Genomic DNA, 24,547 nt, shown 5'->3' on the forward strand with positions numbered 1-24,547 from the left:
CTAACATCACTAGACAGGTATATAATCTAATATAACCGAAAAGCACAGCATGGATCAAAACAGCCCAACAGAAGTACCTTGCGGCTGTCAGCAAACAAGAAATTAATTAGTGTGATATGAGCTAGATCCTGGGGCGTGTACCCACATAAGCATCCGAAACATAAATATATAACCTACAAAAGAAGATGCCTGAAGACCAGAAGTATATGAAATTGAGAAAATACTTTATTGAAAACAACATATAGACATACTAGAATAAAAAACGGATCCAAAAACCAACAGGTTAAAAGGACATGCAAGCCATGCAGCTCATAAGGTAAGTAGTATATGAAAATGGATGCATGAAAAAATGCCTGGTAGTGGACACTAACGCTATAACATTTATCACAGAGACAAATGAACTCCTACCCAGCACAGTTAGTAACAACATGAAGTAAGGAAAAACATAACGAAATGATTATGAAAACAGGTATGTGTGAACAAGGCAGATAGAACACATTTCTAATAAATGAGCGAATAGTGATGGGAAAACGTACCCATAATGAGTCCAGGACTGAATGCACAGGGGGTCCCCAGACGAAGGCATTAGCGCCGAAACGCGCGTTGGGGTGGACATACTGCTGTGCATTCAGTCCTGGACTCATTATGGGTACGTTTTCCCATCACTATTCGCTCATTTATTAGAAATGTGTTCTATCTGCCTTGTTCACACATACCTGTTTTCATAATCATTTCGTTATGTTTTTCCTTACTTCATGTTGTTACTAACTGTGCTGGGTAGGAGTTCATTTGTCTCTGTGATAAGTGTTATAGCGTTAGTGTCCACTACCAGGCATTTTTTCATGCATCCATTTTCATATACTACTTACCTTATGAGCTGCATGGCTTGCATGTCCTTTTAACCTGTTGGTTTTTGGATCCGTTTTTTATTCTAGTATGTCTATATGTTGTTTTCAATAAAGTATTTTCTCAATTTCATATACTTCTGGTCTTCAGGCATCTTCTTTTGTAGGTTATATATAGGTATATAATCTAGTTTAAAGCACACTTTGACCGATCACCTAAAGAAAAAAATTATAATGTGGGAAGGAGAAAGGATTGGGGTGACCTGCACTCAATGAGTGATCTAGATTTTCTGGACATTTGCTTTAAATTCTCGACCAAAATATTCCTCTTAAATGTTTAGTACTTTTACTGTAGGATTAAAAGAGAAGTATTGTATATTGTACTTTTATTCTCACTGAACTTTTACTTTTTGATACCGAGGTATATTTGTGTGGCCCCAGTGGACTAAAAAGTTAATCAGCCTCTATACCCCCCCCCAAATTGTATCTCCCCAACCAGGTTTAAAAAACAAGTCTCCTGTCCACATATTTCCATCAGACCCCAGCAAAGTCCTGGGAAATGCCCATACAAGGTCCTGTGGCGCAGGCCTTTACCGGGGCCTCATGTGGTAGTCTGAGTGATCCAGAGCATACGCCCTGCGGGCTCCCTCCTCCTCCAGGCCCAATCGCGGGTGGACCCTCTGAAACTGATCGTTACACCACTATCTGGCCCATTTCTTGTATTGTTTTACTACTATAAAATGTGAATTATTTCTGACTATTTGGAAGCAGTGGGGCAGAGTTTCTAATACTTTTATAATATTTAAACAGGGTAAACTTAGACCAGGCAGTCATAAGATGCGCCAATCTTATCAAGGTAACACTCACAGTACGATAAAATTGGTGCCTATTGCTAGACGTGTTAGACACTTTCTCTTCCTTATATCATCTCTTGGTTTGCTTAATTTATATCCATTTTGGATCACGTTGGTGCATTTTAAGCCGCACACCTTTTTTTAGCGAAGTCATGCCCCCGTTTGCGCATTGACATCAATAGTAAATCTGCCCAATCTCTGCGTACTGGCAGATATTCAGGCACCTTCAGTAATTGGTGAGTGGGCGGAAGGAGGTACAGTAGATAGAGGTGAATGGAGTCTTCCCCTCATGAATACAGTGGACTAACTGAGTCTACTGTAGTCTGTGTTAGGATCTATTAACCAAATGCATCAATATTGTCTTTGCCGTTAGGGCTAATCGCACAGGGGACCTGCCCCTATAATATGTTCTCTTAAATAGGGCAGCTTATTATGGTAATAGATCTGCTTTAAAGAGTAATTATCATTAAGGGTACTCAAACACATGGTGTGATTTTGCTGCAGATTTCACCCCTTCTACATTGAAAAGGGTAAAATCCACTGTGAAGATCAGCAACAGAATAAGAACTGCAGCATGTTCTGATATTTGTGTGGAAACTGTTCCATAGCATGTGGATGAGATTTGTTCTTATCTACATGGCTAGTACTATAATCCGATTCACAAAAGACGGGTAAAGCAGCAACCAGAGCCAATGAGGAAACAGGAGGTGTGTTTCAGACTACCTCAGAATTCCTATGCAGCTTAGACTATCACTCAGGCTGCTGTCCCAGATCATAGGTGTGCCCAGGGCCAGTACAAGGTGTAAGCAAAGTAGGCAGCTGCCTAAAGCTCCAATAAGTAAGGGGGCGCAATTTACATCTTTAGAAAAAAAAATGCTGACTGCGAGCAACTGGTGGCACTGTTGATAGATAAGTGGTAGGGTGGGCAGTAGACTCTGTATTGAGAACTGAACATGTGTAGAGGGGATAAAGATTAATGGAAATGAAAAGTATGTAAAATTATAATTAATAAGGGCAATAGAGTTTTGTGTGAAAGGGGGTGCACAGGGGTCCGTTAAACATGATATGAAAATGTTGCTTCCCCATGGAGAATTTTCTTAGAATTACGGCCTTCTACAGATGATTTTTGACTAGTATACTATATAAGGACAGCTTTATTTCGGTTTATGGATGCTGTTAATATTATAGTTAATATATACTAAATTATTCCATGAGCCTGTGACACAAAAAATGTGTTTCTCTTCTTCTGGATTTGTATGTGTTTTACTATGAGTTATGAGTTACTATGGTAATCCGTGATTTCTGTGTCAATGCAGTTAGATATGAATCATTTGTATTTGTATGGACACGAATGTAATGAAGCAGATATTACTCTTTTTACTTATACTTAATGGTATATGTTTCCATTCCCTTAATATTAACCATAAAGGAGGTAAAGTTCCTCTAGTCATACACCCAATGTCATTGATTGCATGTTGATCTGCCATCCATTAAAAATTGGTAAAAACACAAATGTACTTGATCTTTCGAGCTCTAAATGGTAAAATAAAATATATAGCAATGGGAATAAACATAAATCTTTATTGGGAAATGGGGAGGTGACAACCCCAGAAGACCGTTTGTAACTTTGAGGTCTCTTCCACACCACTAATGTCATGTTTTTAGGAGTCTAAGACAGTCTAAGGGCTAATGCACTAGAGGTCCGTGTTCTGTAATCACTCCACATGTTGTCGTATGGTAATGAGTCTACTTAAAATGATAAAGGAAGAAGAATACTTGTTTCTGTAAAAATCAGATCAGATCTAAGATAGTTGTAAAGGTTATATAAAAGACACGGGGCTAATTTTATGACAACACAAAAAATAAAGTGGAAGCAAACAATGAAATGCAGCTGGTTACAAAATAACAGCAGTTACCTGTCTGGATGTTTTTGGCAACAGATCCGCTTTTTGTCTGCACTTATTTTCATACATAAATTTTGATGTGTTATGTGCTTTAACTAAATTGGCACCTTTCAGATATGTCCAAAAAGTAAATTTCTACCACGCAATCAATTGACCTCATGTTTTTCTTGTATGATATATTTATTATACTATGCTTATGGACTATGGTAATTTCATTTCTTTCCTTTCCTGTTTTATAAAGCAGCATATAGCTAAATATTTCTTTACCGGTTCTTAAAAACAGAGATTGTGGATAAATCCTGTAACCCAGAATTCTGTAACTGTATTAGAGTATGAGCTCTTTGTAGAGTGCTATATGAAAGCCCCACGCTCTGCATGCAATCAGCTCAGCGATGACCTTCAGCAGGCAAATAAGACACAAATAGGATGAATAAAATAGCTGCGGCTTATGATGTAACACACTTGATCTGTATCTCTGGTCAGAATACTAATAAATTGTTGTTTTGATCAGCTTTTCCTACATATAATATATAGTATTTGTATTTATTTGATAACTATAATATATTGTATTGATAGTACTATGTCCTTAGAAATGAAGGTTTACGTTGTCAGCTTGTAATTTTGTTCCTTAACCCCTTCCCGTCACAGACATTTAAATTTTTTCCTCCCCAACTGCAAAACGCCATAACTTTTTTTTACTTTTCCATTGATAAAGCCATATGAGGGTTTGTTTTTTGCGGGACGAGTTGTAGCTTTTCACAGCACCATTTACTGTACCATATAATGTATTGGGAAGCTGGAATAGGAAAAGAACAGTGTTTCCTCAATGTTTTGAGGGGTTTCGATTTTATGGCTTTCACCGTATGGTAAAAATTGCATTTTATCTTTATTCTGCCGGTCAATATGATTATGGCGCTACCAAATTTATATAGTTTTCTTTGGATCGCTGGTACAATACACTGAAATACTAGTTTATTTCAGTATATTGTCATTTTTACAGGCTCCAGATGCCAAAGACATGACTTAACAGGAGATGAAGAAAGGCAGCCCTTGGTGCCTTCATTAGGCCCCCTGGGCTGCCATTACCACCATTGGAGCCCCGATCGCTTTGCTGGGGGCGACGAGCTATCGGAGTGGGGTGCCCCCCTGTTTGTAATGTCTTAGATGCTGCAACCATGCGCGATTGCTGTTGCTGGCAGTTAGTCCTGGTTGTCAGCTGTAAAACACAGCTGACACCCGGTGCGTACGGAGCGGGCTCAGCGGATGAGCACGCTCCAAACATCACCTCCCCACCATGACGCAATAGTACACCGTGGTGTGGGAACTGGTTAAAAGGGGTATTCCTATCCATAGGATAGGCTATAATTGCTTAATAGGTGGGGGTCCCAACTCTGAGGAGAAGGGTAGTCCTGTGACCCCCGTAAGCTGATTCAGGCAGGCTGCTCTCCACATAAAAGTGAATGGAGAGGTGTTTAAGAGGGGTACAACCAGTATTTGAATTGTATTCATGTATTTGTGTGTGTTTTGGTGTGACAGGTGGCGATGACTTCCTCTAGAATGATATTCTTTATTCCGCTTGTGCAACAATCATGGGTTCAGGGCAGTGTCATTCCCAGGCATCATATTGTGGGAGGTCCGAGGCATTGTAGTGGAAAGGCATCCAAGACGTGCAAACGTAGTCACGCGTCTGGGGTAGGATGGTGCAGCCTCACCAGACAATATAGATGGGCGAGAATGTTTGCGCCAAGGGTTCGACGTTATCCGATGAATAGAGAGAGACTCACCCCTCTTGCTGCAAAATGTGACATTTTGTAAGATGAAAGAGGGCCTGTAGTTCTTGGAATTACTGCAGCTGTCTGCCACCTAGATTTACAAGGTTTAAGGTGTGAAGTGCCGAGTTTCCAGACTTGGGGGGAAGCTGCTGAGAGGGCTAATTAAATGCTGAGTTGTCAAGCAGGGCAGGAGCCGCTGAACAGGCCTACTTTTTACGCAGGAGTTGAAAACGGGGGGAAATCCTCATCGCTAACCAGTGTAAATAGTTTTTCGTTGACAAGACTGCATTCACTGCATTTGTAACGTTGTAAGAGTTCTGTTTCTCCAAGAGAAGTCAAACAGTAAAAATTTGATATGTTACATCACCCATGTCTGCAACATTTATACACTGCCATAGGGGCCGGAACGTTTCTCCTGTTATGGACTGCTATAGCTGCTAACTATTAGCACGCCCATGCTTTGGGCCCCGTTACATGTAGCTGTGTTTGTGCACGGCCTTGACCATTTAAGTCAGACTTCACGCTTGTATACATCCAGAGACTGAAAACTGGCACAGATATAATCCTTCTCACTGCTGAAAGTTTTAGTATTAGTAATAGTAGCTCATTTAATAATCTGTACTTTTATAAGATGTAGACTTAAAACGTTATTATGGTTTCATCAAATAATGAAAATGTGTGTATCAACTCCTTGTAGTTTTCAAGATCTCCACTTGCTGTCATTCAATAGGAACCTTTATTATTTAGTTCTACTTAATAAAACTCTGTCCTGGTCATATGATGAAAACACAGGTGTCTGGGTTGCTGCAAGACACATCTGATAACTCTTCTGTACATGACCATTATTTGGTGAAAGTAGAAGGAGCCAGCTCTAGCAATATCTTACTGAACTTTACTTTGTTGACTCTATGAGTTTAGTTACTATTCTCATTGCTTAAAATGATAAGGTTACGAGTAAGTTTGTTTGTTACTAAATTAGTTTGCGTTGACCATTATGTTAACTTTTGGATTTAAGGCCAAAGATTCAAAGTTATTAAGAACCAAATGGTTTAAACAAAGTTCTTGATGGAGTCCCTAGTGTTGGCATTGTGTTACCCGTTTTCTTTTACCAGTTTAATGAGCATAACGACAACTTTTACAGCTCAAAAGTATTTATTGAAATAAGCCAGTAATACAGTTCCCTAATTTGCTGTCTCTTATTGGGCGTGTGATCTTTTGCACTGTGAATAACGAGATCACAGGTGAGTATCTTTATAAAGGATATCCCATCTGTTAACACAAATATTACATATTTTTCTGCATAGATTGTTATAACTGTTGAACGCTTTTTGTTGCATGACTGACCTTCACTATTGTTGAATCAGCGCTCTTGATTTGTCTCATACAATTGTCCAGACGTTTTATTGTCTAACTTTCTGTTTTTCAGAACCTTAAATGGTGGAAAGAAAATTGGCAGCATTGAAGTGAGCCTGGTGAACATGGGGGAGATTCAGAATGGGGGAGCAGATCACATCACAACAGATGCACAAGGACAAAAGGTAGACAACCATGAAGATCACTGCCAAAAAAGAACATAAGAATAATTAACAATTAGGCCCAGTTCACACAAAGTTTTTTAATATGTTTTTTGATGCGGAAACTGGGATGGGAGGCAGGAGGCGGACGCGTTTTTCCCTCGAGCGATTAAAAACGCTAGTGGGAAAAAGAAGCAGCATGCCCTATCTTCGGGCCTTTACGCCTCTGACCTCCGATTGACATTAATGGGAGGCAGAGAAAGCGTATTTTGTGGTGTTTTTGCCCGTGGCACTCAATAGGCGCGAGCGAAAAACGCAGTGAAAACGCAGCAAACTGTGTGCAGGCAGATCAAAATCTGCCTCAAAATTCCAAACGAAATTTTGAGGCAGAATTTTCTGCCTGCAAAAAAACTCAGTGTGAACTGAGCCTATAACTGTTTTTCAGAGATTTGGTTTGAATTCTCTAGGCTCTAGTGCAAAATGTATTTCAGGGCCCTAAGGGTCCCGTGCATATAGTGGGTTGTACAGATCTCTAATACAGCACTCATAGACTACTGCTGGCCTATACTGTACCTCCAGGTGCCTAAAAGAGACCGAGATTTTTTTCTCTCAGGGATTCCGTATGACAGAGAGAAAATCATGGCTTTTTCCAAGGCATGCTGGGTTACAAAGTTATTTAGCCTAGAAGCATGCTCTACTGTACTGAGTCCGAGCATGCGCATTTGCCATGTTCATGGACCCGGACTGTCACACACCATTGGATGTAATGACTTCACGCAGTGTAGGATCTATATACACGGTAGAAAAATTATAATAATCTGTTTAGTAAGATATTTCTATAGTCATTAAACTCTTGCAGAATATTCCATCATTCCTCTGCACTGGTCATGTTTATCTTGTTAAAGGGTAACTAAACTTCAGAAAACTTCTGACATGTTATAGTGATATGTCAGAAGTTTTGGTTGGTGGGGGTCTGAGAATTGAGACCCCCACCCATTGCTAAAATGAAGCGACAGAAGCGCTTAGGTTAGCACTGAGCCACTTCTTTTCTGATTGGCTTTTCTCGTTAAGCCTATGTAACGGTGTACGGGCCCATAGACTTTCCATTGAGTCCGTACGCCATAAAGCCGATCAGAAACTAAGTGGCTCAGGGGGCTCACCCGAGCGCTTCTGACACTTCATTTTAGCGATCGGTGGGGGTCTCAGTGCTCTGACCCCCACATCTACTCGCGTTTCGCCTATGCCTCCTGACTAAGCCATAGGTGAAATGCGTGTCGAGGCGTGCTTTTTGATATTACGGTTTGAGGATATTTAATAAAGAAATTTATGTTTATATATTTTCTGGGCATTCCATCCTTCTTTTTCGAATACATAAGTAGGTTTTGATGTTAGTATAACATGTCAGAAGTTTTCTGAAAGTCTAGTTACCCTTTAAAGTAAAACGCTAATTTGTAGGTAACTTAAATAATTTATTTAAAAAAAGCTTTTCCCTGAGTCTGATAATGAAACAGTTTGGTGTGTTATTTCACAGTACCATGGCTTTACTTTTTCATGCCCCCTATTCAAATTACAGATGGTATCCACAGACTATGGGGGAGATTTATTGTTTCATATGCCAGTCTTCAATATAAATATAGCAGAAGTAAGATGTGCACGACTCTTATTAAATTAGGTGCATCTCTGGCTGTGTGGGCGCCTGAAAAGTAATATCTACAACCGCTACAAACTGGTATAAATGTCTTTTATAATTTACACCAGCTTCTGGCGTAAATTATAGTAAATTTGTTGGGCCGCCATAAACCATGCCCCCTTACGCTAAGCCCCACCCACTTTATGAGAAAGTTCTGTGCGCAGCTGAAATGTTTTAAAAGTCGCAATTTTTTGCTTATTGCATTTGCAACTGTTCTACACCAGAAAATTGACATAGAAAAGTTATTATATTCCTCCTGTTTCTACACTGCGTCGACAACTTCTGTGAATGGACCTGTATTTTTCTGATGGGTCGGCAAAGGAAATGTAAAGTATATCATAAGCCTGCAGGTTATTATGGGAATACTTCTGCTGACAAAGGGAGTACAGTGACATTTCTTTAATTCAACATGTAATAATCCAGAAAAGTCAGATAATTTGGCACTAATTTCTAGCATAAACTGTGATGTGGACTTTCACAATACCAGAAGATTGGAGTAAGAATAGAGCCATATTAACATATTATATTGTAATATTTTATTTTGGGCTTTCTTTACGAAGATTTCCTAACCTTACCCTAAGTGAGTATTAAAGGCTATGGACATCTTTAACATGGAAAACATGATTTTTATATATGTTAGTGATTGCCTGGAGTTAAAATAGTTGCATTAAGTTTCAGACTGCTATCTCCATTCCCTCATTTTCAGAACCTCTAATATGCAGTTTGCATCTGCTATAGTATCAGACTTTTCTCATGTGAGCCTGTCCCTCCTAGAAATACATACTGGATGTGGTTCTGTGATTCCAGGATGCTGCTACCTTCACTAGCTCTCACGTTTAAGCACAGCTTCATTCTTGTACTGCTTTCTACAGCCCATAAGGGATTTCTTCTCCCTTCTCCTGACAAGGTGATTACCCCTCATGTCACCTACACATTCTGCTGTGGATACTCTTCTTTCTCTTTGCATAGATAAAAGAACAAAAAAAAACAGGAAAGCAGCACAGTGATCAAATGAAGAGATGACCTGGGTGCAGGCCCGTGAATGCCAATCCAGCATCCAAATCACATGTAAAACAAAAAGAATGGCAGCACTCCAGTAGATGTTTAGTGAAGAAGGTGGACTTTATTCACCCTGCAACATTTCAGCTTACTCAATGGAGCCTTTCTCAAGCAGTGACGTCAGGGGCAACGCTCCTGGCAACGCTCTGGCTGGGGATTCCGCTCCTAGAGGGAGCCCCAATCCCCAGCCAGAGCTGGCTCCTCCAGTAGCGGAATCCCCGGCCAGACCATCAACAATTCTCTGGCTCGGGATTCCGCTCCTAGACGAAGCCCCAATATCACTATCTACAGGGGGGCATGGGCTATTTACCTGGTAGGGTATGTGGCGCCATCTACATGATGGGGGGGTGGCGCTATCCACAGGGAGGGGTGTGTGGACCTATATAGGGATGGTTGTGGCACTGTATACATAGGCACGATTTGGGGGGGGGGGGTTACTGTGGCGCTAGTTATATGGGCACTATCTACATGGGCACTGTGGCACTATCTATGTGGGCACTATGTATGTGGATTTAATGCTTTAATCTTGTTAGGCGTACAGGTGCCAACACACACTTACGTACATTAATATGTATGTAAAGAAATTGTAATAAAGCATCTTTATTTAATCTCGGAGTACATATTGTGGAGCACTTTTACTTGATCCTATTTGCACTGATGTCTCTGAAAAACATGAGCATCTCTGAATCCTGCAGCTGCGGCCCTTGTACAAGCTGACTGAGATTGGTCAAAGATTTTAAACAAAAATATACAATTAAAATACTAGCAGTGTACAATCTTCCAAAAATCTGATATCTGACATTATACAAGCTACAAAAAATGATGTATATAATTAGCATAAAGAATAACATATTAAAATATTTATTGTCGTTTGAAATCTAGGACACGGCTATTAACCGATTCCCCACCGCTGGCTGTGTATTTACGGGCAGCGGTCAGGGTCCTTAAAACCCGTACCATAGACTATTTACGGTGCGTGTTTTAGCTTGCTGCCCTAGCAATCGGGAAGCTGAATGTCGGGTCTCCGGCAGTAAGTGACTGCCGAGCACCCTGAGGAGAACATAGAAGCAGCTTTCACTGCTTCTGTCTTCTCTGATCTCTTCTACACAGCGTTCAATGAGAGCTGTGTATATGAATAGAGGCAGTGGCAGCACCGCTGCCTCTGTTGGTCCCAGTGATCATGTGACTGGTCACATGATCGCCGGGATGCTGTTTATGGCAGGCTGCTGGTGGGTCTTACTAGTCCCAGCACAGCCCTATTAGTGACAATAGTCACTATAAGAGGACTGATTTCCCCTGTAACTGGGGCTGTGCAGCCCCAGTTACAGTGGACAAACATGGTGTAAAAGAAGAAAGAAAAAAAAAGTTTCCCAAAGGTTATTTCTGACCTTAGAGGGACAGACCATAGTAATAAAAAAATAAAAGTAAAGCAAACTGCAAAAAAATGTATAATAATACACATAAAATACCCACCCCCAAAAAAATGCCCCCCCTCCCCCGCCAATCATTTTCGTAATGCTAGCCAATTGCCCAAAGTAGACATGTAACATATAAAAATTTATGGTAGACATTGACGCTCACAAATAAAAGGTATAATTTAGGGTAAAACTATGTTATTACCAGAAAAAAATTGCTCAAAATTAAAAAAGCTTATTTTTTTACTATTATTTTCAAACTTTAAGCCTGAAAATTCTAAAATAGCAAAAAGGATGTGTATAAAAATGATAAAAAAGAAACCTGCATTGTCTATGGAAAAAAACAACACAAAAATCACGTCGGTAACCCAACAAATAAAAAAGTTATAGCCGTTTAACTGACGAGTGCTAAAAAGGGCTAAACTGTGTCTGGTCCTGAAGGATCAAAATTGCCCGGCCCTGAACCGGTTAAAGAAGTAACATTTTATTTGCCATGGTTTAACCCCTTAAGGCTGTGTTCACATCAGCGTTGGTTTCTGTTCATGGGTTCCGTTAGACCGTTCCGTCAGAGGAACCCATGAATGGAAAGCCAAAACGAAACCGTAGATTCCGTTTGACTACCGTTGATTTCAATGGTAATGCTTCCGTTGCAAATGGTTTCTGTTGGTTTCCGTTCCGCTAAGTTTTCGTTCTTATAGCGGTAACAATAGCGTAGTCGACGTAAATCTTGCGGAATTGAAACAAACTGAAAACATTTGCAATGGAAGCATTACCATTGAAATCAATGGTAATGCAAACGGAACCTATGGTTTCCATTTGGGTTTCCGTTCATTGGTTCCTCTGGTGGAAAGGTCTAACAGAAGCCCAACGCTGATGCGAACATGCCCTAAGCACAGAGCCAATTTTGGCCTTGAGGACAGAACAATTTCTTGTTTTTGTTTTTTTTTCCGTTTTGCATTCTGGCGCTTACAACTTTTTTCTTTATTTGATATAGCAGTATTAGACAGTTTTTCGCAGGATGTGTTGTACATTTATGTAGGTGCTATTTTTTAGTACATTTACATTATCGTTTAATTGATATTAATTTTTATTTTGGCAAAAATGGAGACAAAAAGCCGTTTCGCTGCATTTTTTTTATTTCTTTTTACACCATAAATGATCCTATAAATTTGTTGTGCAGGTTGTTGCGGTCGTAATAATGTGTATATTATTTTATGTTTTAGGACTTATATTTATGTATTGTAAAAAATGTGCATTTGTCTGTATTTTTTAACTTTTTTTTTTTAATCCCATAGGGAATTTTACATTTTTGTTTTTAATTTTTAACTTTAATGTACTGGCATATACATGCCAGTATATTAGCCTATGTACTCATAGTACACAGGCAGTCTTTAGAGCATGCCTAAGAATATCCTAACAACAGAAAATATGGCCAGACAGCCCTGAGGTCCTTCAATGGACCCTGGGCTGGCTGCCTATAAATGGTATGTTCCCCGATTGCGTCACAGGAATTCCCTGTGACGCGATCAAAGGGAGGACGCCCCTTCTCATTTTTCTTTTAAATGCCCCGATCAGCTTTGACCACAGCATTTAAGGGTTTAATCAGGTTTCTCTGATCTCTGCTGTTGAAGCAGGGCTGCGGCTGTGTATTACAGCCATTTCCATGCTACTGATCGCATGGCCTTTGCGATCATCATGGCCTGTAGGCTCATCATGATGCGACAACGTCCTGTCACGTCATTATGAGCTTACATGTCGTGTCGTCAACCAGTTAAGTAGAACTATATATGGATGAAAATTTGGTTTAGTGTACGTGGTTCTTGCTCAGTATAAATGCACAAAACTATCAATAATAGTATTGCTATAATGATGTTAGAATCCATCTTACGATCATAACAATTTCAGAATCAGCCAATGCAAATTGGTGGTGAAAGAAAGTTGAAGTGCATAAATCTACCTCTCTCTCTGACAACCACACAGAGAATATTAAACAAAGTGACTGTTAAAGTGTAACTGTTTTTTCAATGTTTTTCCCATAAATCAATAGTACACGCAAATATAAGAAACTTTTCAAAATATCATATTAGAGAAAAATGCCTCTTTTTCCACTTATCAGACATCTCTTCTTTTCCCCCCTACCTCCTGCACAGATCACTCTTTCTAAATTTACTATTAAAATCCGTATTCAGTGAGACGGAGATGAAGTCAATTCACTGAAGGATTAGGTTACATCTACCCATAGAAATCTATGGAGAGAGGAGGGGGTGCAGGAGAAGGGATCTGCTGGAGGGAGACACAAACAGATGCTGCTGCTTCTAGTCAATGTTTTACTAGAATCCAGCACTGGGGTGAGATATTACACTTACTAGAATCAGCATGGAGGATATTATACAGCAGTATTGAGCAGTGTGGCTGTAAATCAAGCACTGGGATGAGATATAACATTAGAAACAGCAGCGTCTGTCTGTGTCTCTCTCCTCTGTATACCTCCTGCAGCTCCCTCCTCTTCCTGCTCCCCACTTCCCTCTATATAGACTTATATGGGAAGCTGTAACCTGATATTTCAGTGAGCTGTCTTCATCTCTGCTTCACTAAATAAAGATTTAAGAGGTAGTGATAAGAGCAGGGGGATGGGGAGAGTAGCCTGAAAACTTGAGAAAGAGGCATTTTTCTGTAATAAGATGTATTACAAAGTTTCTTATATTCGCTTGTACTATTGATTTATGGAAAAAAATAAAATAAAAAGACAGTTACACTTTAAAGAGTCAAAACACCCAAAATCTGTATTAGCCAAGTATAACCTTATTCGGGTCACGGAAAGGTATCTTGGGTGCAGTGGAGATGTCCGGCTCTCACTGTTCTTTAGACTGTAAATCACATAGCATACTACTAAAGTCACTTTACCTCATTTTTTAGCCTATACCTATAAGTGGGCTTGGGTTCTTTTACTATACTTGGAACTATACCTAGCTGCAAATGGAAGCTCTAGAAGCTCTAGATGTTCATGTCGACTGCGCTATTGCTTCTGCTAAAAAAAACGGACATCTTACGGTATGGAAACAAACGGAAACCAATTCCAACAGAACCATTACCATTGAAATCAATGGTAATGCAAACGGAAGCTATGGTTTCCGTGTGGCTTTCCATTCATGGGTTCCTCCAACGGAAAGGTCGTACAGAACCGATGAATGGAACCCAACGCTGATATGAACAGGCCGTTATGTTATTTTTACCCTACTTTGCAGGCAACTAAATTACTTATAAAGGACCCCAGGGCTCTCCTGGAATAATGCTTGTTATTATGCTTAGGCTTAAAGATATGCCCGTACAATATAGTTAAGGGGTTTTTCACTTTTGACAATCCCTAATTGTTAGAAGGTTCCCTTGACAATAAGCTGATCACAAATAGTGAAATATGTGGGGAAACCTGTCAATCCACACATGTTGGCATAGCAGATTTTTTCCAATGCATGTGGTTCTGTTAAGCCCTATTCACATGCATTGTACGTTTAAAGATTTTAGTTGAAGATTCTGCACCAAAAATTCTCAGCTAAACCACTGTGTGTGAAAGCAGCCTAAGAAGTGGCTAGAAAAATTATTAGTCTCTGGAATTAATTTTTTTGTTGTCATTGAAATCTCATTTGTGCTGGGGGCGGAGCTAACCGCACTGTGAGATGGTCGCTTGATCCCGGCGCTCCTCACTGAGATACAGATTTCTATGGCTGGAGGGCTGTTAACCTCACGACAATGGTTCGTACGAGTCGGGACAAGTCGAGTGATTCCCGGCGGACACCGAAGGCCGGTAAAGCGCAGTCGGAGATGGAGAAATTTCTCCACAAGAAGCAGTTCTCCCCGGCCGGGAAAAGCAAGATGAAAGCTCCTGCACGCACTCGGATGCTGGAGGTGGGTCAGCTCCCTTACCCATTACTAGAGCTTTCCTGAAGAAAACCCTGGCTAGCGCGATTTCCCCAGTCCTAAAGGAATTGTCCTCCATTAAAGCGGACATACAGCACGTGGGGCAAAGAGTGGCAGTACTGGAGGACACTCAATCCGCAATTATCCAACAAGCGGAGGCCTTACAAGGGGCTGTGGCCTCGCAATTCTCACACCTAAATTACACTTACCTACAACTTGAAGATCGGGAGAACCGCAGCAGGCGAAAAAATATTAGGCTGCGAGGCATTCCAAAGACTGTCTCCACGGAGGAGATTTTGCCCACGGTGAAGATCATTTTCTTGACCATTCTGGGCCAGGAAAAGGCGGCACAGGTTATTATTGAGAGGGCCCATCGAGCGCTACGACCTAAACCGACCCGGGATGAACCTCCCAGAGATGATATCTGCGACCTGCTCAATTTTTTGGACACGGCGGCCATTCTCTTGGCCGCACGAGTGATCCCCGACTTATCGTTTGAGGATAACAAGATATTGGTCTTTCTGGATCTGGCAGCCAGTACTTTGGCCAAGCGACGACTGATGAAGCCCTTGACCGAAGCCTTGAGGCTGAGGAAGATACCCATACGTTGGCTGTTCCCGTTTGGCCTGGCTATTCTGCGGGAGGGTCGACAGATTACCATCAGGACACCAGAGGACCTCTCTAAAGCCTGGTCGAAACTAGGCATGGAAAAGATTGACATACCGGACTGGATGCCGATACAGCGAGATGTTCCTCCATGTGGGATCCCTGATCCACACGCTTGGCAGAAACCCCAGAAGTTTAAAGCTCCGTGCAGCAACACCAGGAGAAGTTTGGATCACCCCCCGGACACCCCCTGAGCTCTTTCAGGGCCCCCATTGTATGGGAGTTACCCAGTGTTTATCCCTCGTTTATCGCTGATGATGGCGTAAGTTTTATGATAGCTGTTCTGCCATTGTGTCATTATTGTATAACACTCTGGGGGCCTGCCATGCTACCTCCAGGGTGTTGGAGCAGGCGGCTGTGGGTCGCCTTGTGCGGCCTATAGCCACTGTTCTCCCTATTGCATATCATTATGTTCACCCTCCTTCAACTGCCTATGATTTGTTGCTCATATAGAAGTCTGTGTTCTCTCTAAACATTGAATGAGGTTGGTTTCCTCGTTTCACCCCCCGCGCAACTCTATACTTAGGCTGCTGCATTTTAAGATATGGGGCGCCCTCTGTGGGATAGGAGGTGCCCCCCTAATCCCATATTTTCTTTGGAATCTCGCTGCCTTATTACATTTCTATTTGATCTTTCATTTGTATATAGTTATGTGTATGTTTTGCATTTATCCGGTGCTCACGCCTGCATTCTATTCTGAAGCTGACAGTTTTTTGACTGGGTCATGGCCCCGATTACTTTTCTGACACTAAATGTGAATGGGTTTAGTACGCCGCAAAAGAGGTCCCAGGTTTTCACCGTGCTTAGAAAGGATAAGCCAGACATCTTGATGTTGCAGGAGACTCATTTTCGCCACAAACGGATACCTCGCTTACCACTGTCCTCATACAGCCAGTGGTTTCATAGCACCCATACATCAGCCTCTAGAGGTGTGTCTGTTGGTATTCATAAAGATTTCACGTTTAAAGTGGAAACTTCAAAAGTTGATCCGGAAGGCCGATATATTCTTCTAAAGGGCTCTCTCTGCAACACCAAAATGACTTTAGCATGTTTATATGCCCCAAATGATAAACAAATCCCTTAGTTGCTGAGGACATTGCGTATACTTAAGGGTTTTGGGGAAGGGATGATAGTTGTGGGAGGGGATCTGAATGTGGCGTTGGAATCTGATCTTGACTCTACCTCAGCCGCCCGTGTGATCACTCATCGAGCTATGCACAAACTTAAACTGATGCTATACAACTGCCAGCTGACTCATGTATGGCGATTATCTCACCCACAGGATAGAGATTACACTTTCTACTCCCATAGACATAAAGTATACCGTAGGCTAGATTACATTTTTATGTCTACGTCGCACCTCTCGAATTTACAGTTGGCTTTTATAGGGCATATTACAGTATCAGACCATGCCCCGGTGCTAGCTAAAATTCACGTCCGGGACCTGCCCAATAAATCATGGTCTTGGCGGCTTAACGACCCAGTACTCTCAGATGAGGTTCACACGGGGGCTCTGGGTGTAAAATTGGAAGAATATTTCCGTCTCAGTAGAACACCTGATGTTGCAGCGCCCGTGGTATGGGAAGCCCATAAGGCTTTTATTCGAGGGGAATTTATCGCATTGTGCTCTCGTCTGAAGAGAGACAGGACTAAGAAATTGCATTCTTTGCTGGCACAGATCTCGGCCCTTGAATGACTGCACAAGCAAACTGTGAGTCTCCCTTCACTTGGATTTAGATTCCCTCCGACATCAACTTAAAGATATGCTAAATATTCAGGCTGTAAAGTCTTTCCAGAGACTTAAATGTCGTATATATCTTCATGGGGATAGGGGTTCAAAATTGCTGTCCAAAATGCTTAAGACACAGATGGAGAAATCCTTTGTGTCCTCTGTTAGGACTGCCTCGGGTCAGCAGGTTTATATCACCCCACAGGTCGCCGAAGCCTTTAGGCAGTTTTACTCTAACCTATACAACCTGGATTCTCGGGGGTTATCGAGTCCATTAGATTCTGTACACATAGATCGAGGCGTGGCGGTACGGACCTTTCTAAATAAACTGAATTTCCCTCAACTGTCAGACAGTGAAAGTGCATCCCTGTTAGCTCCCTTCAGGTTGGAAGAACTGCAGACTAGTCTAACTAGCATTCCCTCAGGGAAATGTCCTGGGCCGGACGGCCTGCCCATTACGTATTGCAAAAAATTCTGTAACATATTTCTCCCACAATTTCTAGAGGTTTGTAATTCTCTCCTAATTGGTGCTTCCCTCCCGCCGCAGGCTCTGGAAGCCTTCATTACTCTCATCCCTAAAGAAGGAAAGAGTCCTGACGATTGTGCAAGTTATAGACCGATTTCGTTGTTAAATACTGATGTGAAGTGGTGGGCCAAATTACTGGCTAGTAGGATAGCTAAACTCTTACCGAAATTGATAGCAGAGGAGCAGGTGGGTTTTGTCCCGTGGCGGGAGGGGAAGAATAATATCTCTAGAGTTATAAATGCGATACACTTTGCACGAGGGAAGGTAGTGCCTCTTGTTTTATTGGGAACTGACGCCGAAAAAGCCTTTGATAGGGTAGATTGGAGGTTTATTCGGAGCGCCTTAGAAAAATTTAAGTTTCCCTTGCCCTTTATACGAGCTATATTCTCCCTACACTCAAAGCCCTCAGCCAAAATTAGAGTAAATGGACTGTTGTCCGCCCCTTTCTTCATAAAAAATGGTACCCAACAGGGTTGTCCTCTCTCCCCGGCTCTTTTTATTTTAGCACTGGAGCCACTGCTATTACATATTAGACAACATGAAGAGGTTAAGGGAATGAAGGTTGGGGCTGTAGAGCATAAAATTGCAGCATTTGCCGACGACCTCCTTCTTTTCATCACTAACCCGTTGTCAGCCCTACCGCACATACTGACACTGTTCGATGAGTTTGGTTTTGTCTCCAATTTCAAAATAAATCTTAGCAAGTCGGAAGCGCTAAATATTAATGTTTCCCCCCAGATCATTCCTAAATTGCAAAGTTGCACCCCTTTTAAGTGGCCCCCTAGGGCTATAAAATTCCTTGGGGTTATGATACCTGCTGACCTGAGGGAACTTTTTAGTCTTAATTATAAGGTCCTCTTTGCCAAGATCCGGAAGCAATTGCTATCCATCAGTTTGCCGTTTCTGTCGTGGTTTGGCAGAAAGAACTTACTCGCTACATACATACTCCCGCAGATTATATATCTGTTGTGTGCTTTGCCAATAGCTGTACCGAAGAGTTACTTTCGGAACTTCAAGTCCCTGTTCATTTCCTTTTTATGGGATTCTAAGCGGCCCAGATTAGCATACTCCTTTCTGTTACAAAAAAAGGAACAAGGGGGCATCTCCTTGTTCGACCTGGAAACGTATTTTATAGCTAACCATTTAGTCCGCTGGACGCAACTAGCAGATGAGGGCAATACCTCTTTATCTGTGGTTATGGAAAGAACCCTTATGGGACCTGGGTTGCTTAGTTTGCTCTGGGTTCGATCTACCTTACACTCTCAAAAGGGAAATTTGAGCCCAGTTACTAGGGGGACGATTGAGGTGAGTCACAAGGCAAGAGCCTTAAACATGTCAGGAAAGCTCCTATCTCCCCTTGCTCCCTTGAGCGTTCTGCCCTCCTTTTTGGGTAGAACACCCGATAAAACAGCAGATTTTTGGCGGTGTTTACACAAGGTACGAATATCAGAATTGAGGGGGCCGGACGGGCCACCCGATTTGCCATCTGTTTTTAGGGGGCGGGATTTGAAGCAACCAAATGCGATACAACTGGCAGATTACACAGCTACCATTGCTATGTTTAAAGCTCAGTCAACACCTCTAACAGTAGATCCGACCTGGTTAGAAAACTATATTTTATTGCCGGCCACCCCGGCTAAAGTTTTGTCTAAAATATATAAAGGCATTTTATTGGAGATGTCCTCTCAAACGCCCCATTTTGTGAGAAAGTGGGAAAAGGAGTTGAGATTGTCTTTCTCCAAATCTGAAGTAGAGTTTATATTGAAAGCCGCCCAGGAGTTTTCTACATGTGTGCGCATGCAGGAAAATTCCTACAAACTTGTTACGCGCTGGTATCGAACCCCAGATTTCCTATCCTCTATTGTAATAGTCACTGATAACTCCTGTTGGAGGTGTCATGAGGGACCGGGCTCCTACCTTCACATTTGGTGGTCCTGCCCCAAAATGACAAGTTTTTGGAGGGGTGTTGAAAGAGTAATCAACTCCGTCTGCTCTACAAATATTAAACTGACTCCTGCACTGATATTGCTTTGGCTGCCCCTACCTGACTTCACTCCATCTGTGCATAATCTCCAGACTCACATGATCTCCGCGGCTAAATTGCTGGTCCCTACCTTTTGGAGACAATCTAACCCGCCAACGGTGGAGCTATGGTTAGATAAAGTGCACTAGATTTGTAGATTGGAGGAATTGGCTGCCTGGGTAAATCACTCGAGGGAAAAATATCTAAAGATGTGGAACCCCTGGCTGGCCAAGGAGGGGGGGTTACAAGCCCTAATGTGACCTGCCTGTCCGCTCATCTCTACGTGTGGATTATGTGTTCTCTGTATTTTCGGACTGTTTGGGGAAGGGCTCTGATGTATCTGAGGGGAGAGTACATAGTGCATATTATACTATCTCTCTGAGTACAGTGCGTTCTTCCTATATTGCCTTCATGAACCCACACATCTTGTTATTCATTTAGTGGTCTTTCAAGCTCTGTTTGAATCTTTTTGTCTAATGTAATAATGTAATATAGCTTAAGTGCGTGATACCGGATAATGCCATTTTCGTGTTTTCCCTGTGTTATGTTTCTATTATCTCGAATCTGTATTGTGATGCATGTCGGCTCAGGAGATTTTGGGTTTTGCCTGTTTTGTGAGGATGATGTATCCTATGCGTTGCCTACACGGCAACATCTTCAGATTTTTCTATTTACACCCAACATATGTATTTACGCTCTGCTACCTTATTGTACAACCTGTTACCTGACTTGCATTGATTGATGTCTTCCCTTGTATGTATTGTTATTTTGTTCAATAAAAAGAGATTTTGCAAAAAAAAAAAAAAAAAGAAATCTCATTTGTGCCATGTTAGACCAATAGAGTTATGCATGACCCACAATTTTTCCAACAATTTAAAGCTTACTGTACATTAATTTTCCATCGTGAACTTGATATGTATTGTTAGTCATATTTTGTAAGTAAAATAGAAAAAGGGGAATCTAATTTAAAATAATGCTCCAGCTGTGTTTTTATCAATAGGTAAAATATTCTTCATGGGTATATACTTAAAAAAAAAAAATTACTCATCAGCTAGGTCAATTTGCATAGCGATTAGGAAGTGTAAAGAACAGTAATGAAACCTCGCATTCCGCTACACCTGCTTGCTACATGATTGCAGAAAACATATATCCAGGTTTTTTGTTTTTTTATTACATTTACCTCCAAGGGAAGCCAGAAAGGGAGACTGTATTCAGAAGAAGACATATTTCTAACCCCAAAACCTTCTTATAGCTTTATTAACCCATTTTTTATTTTATTTTTTCTCATTGGCCCTTTCCGAGAGCCATAACTTTTTTTTTGTTTTTCTATCTACATATTAAGGCTTGCTTTTTGTAGAACAATTTGTAGTTTTTATTGCCACAAAAATAACAATTCCACCATTTGTTTTTTGCAGTATTTTTTTTTCCGCTGTTTAACTTGCATTCTATAAAACATGTTAAATTATCTTTTTTTTTCTTTTTCTTCTAGTTCTTTTGCATGTTTTATTGTTAAAATACATTTCTATGTTGCCGCATTCCATAAGCCATGACTTTTTTATTTTTCTGTCATGGTAGCCGTATGAGGGAAAACTGTAATTCTTAACAAGATAGAAAAATCCCCCTTTACTTTTGATGCTGATACTTATATACTCAGTATAGAATATTTCTTTAAATACCAAGGCCACTCTCTATACCAGGGGTGGGAAACGTCCGGCCCGCGGGCCGTATAAGGCCCGCAAGATCATTTGGTCCGGCTCACTTAGACTGCGCTGCTGCCTCCACGTGATTCTCTGCTTTGCTCTATCCGCCCTACTCACTCGCATTTAGGAGCAGGAGAAGGGTAGACTCAGCCAAGTATGGCGGCAGCGGCGGTTTGAGTGAGGTCGGTGTGTGCCGGTCCAAGAGTGGACCAGTCCGGTTCACCTGACCTGAGTCAGTGACGTAAGATCAGGTGACCGGACTGGTCTACTCACGGGCCGGCACAGTCCAGTCACCTGACCTCACGTCAGTGAGGTCAGGTGACTAGACTATTCCACTCCCGTCACAGCATGCCCCGACATCTCTGACCAACGCTGCCGCCGTGTCATTCCCTCCTTGGCTCCGTCCGCTCGACTTACTCTCTCGAATTGAGGTCAGGTGACTTTTTTCATCAAGGGCATTTATGATATATCCACAGGATATGTCATAAATCTCCGATAGATGCGGGTCCCACCTCTATCTCTAGATCAGGGCCCCCTAAACCCCGTTCTACCTCTTTGTGTTGTGGCTGAAGCTTGTGATTTCCGACCATGAAGAAGAACACAGCGTAGCTTGCTGGGCTATGCTGTTTCCGTAAGTCCCTTAGAACTGAATAGTAGTTACGGAAACCGTGCAACTCACATGCTACGCTGCTTCCGTAACTGCCATTCCCTGCTATGGGAGTTATGGAAATAGCGCAGCTGAGCGAGCTACGCTGCTTTCTTCTGCATGGTCGGAAATCAACCGAAACACAGAGAGGTAGAACGGGGTTTGGATAGTTGCGGATCCCAGAATTTGGGACTTACATCTATCGGACATTTATGACATATCCTGTGGATATATCATAAATGTCCCTGATCGGAAAACCCCTTTAAGTAAGTTAGTTGTAACAACTTTCTGCTGCGAGCAGTTCTTTTCAAAACTTACCAAAGAGTCAACCACTCCAGACTGACCGACGCAGTAGCAACATCATCAATACCGGCTAACATCACACACCTCACCAAAGAGAAGCAGTTCCAGCCATCACATTAGGGGTGAGCTAATTAAATGTTTGACCATATATAGCAGGCTAATTTTTTAGTTGATAATTTTGTATTGCCCAGCGAATGATGTTATAAAAATCCAAATTGCCCTTGGCAGAAAAATGGTTCCCCATTTCTGCTCTATACATACTGGAAATGAACACTAAAAACAATGTACATATATCACATATTGAAGAGACACTCTCAACAAGACAACCCCTGTCAATATGCCGTAATAGACATATGAACATAATAGAGGGGGGTCCCCTCCTATTAGCCTTAGCAGAGAGATGGTAAGAAAGATTGTCTCCCATTCTGGTGGACTTCACCCAGCCATGTATTACATCAGGGTAGGCAACCTTTTTTGCATGGCTTGCCCATAAAAAACCCCAATAATAAAGTACTCCGTGTGCCATGCAACATGAAACTCAGAAAAAACGTTAATACGTATGTGACATAAACCAATTGATTTGTTAACCCCTTCCCTCTTTGGGCACTTTTGACCTTCCTGACAGAGCCTCATTTTTCAAATCTGACATGTTTCACTTTATGTGGTAATAACTCCGCAATGCTTTTACCTATCTAAGCGATTATGAGACTGTTTTCTCGTGACACATTGGACTTTATGTTACTGGCAAAATTTGCCAGATACATTCAGTATTTAATTGTGAAAAACACCAAAATTTAGCGAAAAATTGCAAAAATTAGCATTTTTCTCAATTTAAATGTATCTGCTTGTAAGACAGGCAGTTATACCACACAAAAATGTTGCTAATTAACATCCCCCATATGTCTACGTTAGTTTAGCAGCGATTTTTGAACATCATTTTATTTTTCTAGGAAGTTACAATATTTGTAAAGCAATTTCTCCCGAGTAAAACAGTACCCCACATGTGGTCATAAACGGCTGTTTGGACACACTGCAGGGCTCAGAAGCGCCATTTGACTTTTGGAACTAGGATTTAGCTGGATATGTGTGTGGACGCAATGTTGCTTTTGGCATAATAAAGGGGTTAATGAAGCATGAAATTACTAATTTATGGATGTATGGTACTCTTTGAAGCAGTCCTTGATACACAGGCCTGGTTTTTCGGGGCAGGTTTCACAGTGGTAAATAGTGTCTTTTCTTATTCCCCTTTTGGAACACACTCTGCACCTTTTTTGTGTCCTTCTCTTCTTCGCAATTTGGGGCACTTCATTGGGGAAATGTTGCCCTGGTACAATACGTGGAGTATCGCTACCAGCAGATGTGCCTGGGCCCTCCCCTGCCTATTTCCCAAATAGAAGTGCCTTGATCACCACCTCTTGGAAGTTAAGGAATGTCCCTGTCCGGTCTGCACATCGGGATAGTACGTAAGCATTATACATTGCCATCTGTACAATGTGCACGGCCAGATTTTTGTACCATGTCTTTGTTTTCCGTAGGGCACTATAAGGCTTCAGTACTTGATCAGACAGATCAACCCCGCCCATGTACTTATTGTAGCCCAGGATGCAATTTGGTTTTTGGGTCACTGTGGTGGTACCTCCTTCAGGCACAGGGGTGCTGCCGCTGCCATCAATTGTGGTCAATATAAGGACATCCCTCTTGTCCTTATATTTGACGAACAGCATGTTCTCGCTGCATAGTTCCCTGCTCTCACCCCTTCTGAGGCTTTGGCTAAGCAGTGTTTTAGGGAGGCCTCTCTGATTTTTGCGCACAGTACCGCATGCTACAGTACTTCTGGCAGAAAGGCACTTAAATAGTGGGATGCTGGTATAGAAGTTATCGACGTAAAGGTGATAACCCTTGTCCAGCAATGGGTGCATCAAATCCCACACTATTTTCCCACTAACTCACAGGACGGGGGGCATTCTGGGGTTTCAATAATAGAGT

At 41.6% G+C, this 24,547-nt stretch overlaps 1 protein-coding gene across 4 annotated transcripts in view; it reads left to right on the forward strand.

The window, feature by feature from the left end:
• Window positions 1-24,547, forward strand: part of INPP4B (inositol polyphosphate-4-phosphatase type II B) — a 622,734-nt gene that overhangs the window by 417,061 nt on the left and 181,126 nt on the right. For all 4 annotated transcript variants that reach the window (XM_075860411.1, XM_075860409.1, XM_075860408.1 and 1 more), the window contains one exon: window positions 6,802-6,913. In XM_075860411.1, the coding sequence (XP_075716526.1) occupies window positions 6,802-6,913 (112 nt within the window). The remainder of the gene's footprint in view (window positions 1-6,801; window positions 6,914-24,547) is intronic.

This window comes from Rhinoderma darwinii, chromosome 1 (assembly GCF_050947455.1).
Source record: "Rhinoderma darwinii isolate aRhiDar2 chromosome 1, aRhiDar2.hap1, whole genome shotgun sequence".
In the NCBI taxonomy this organism is placed as follows: domain Eukaryota; kingdom Metazoa; phylum Chordata; class Amphibia; order Anura; family Rhinodermatidae; genus Rhinoderma; species Rhinoderma darwinii.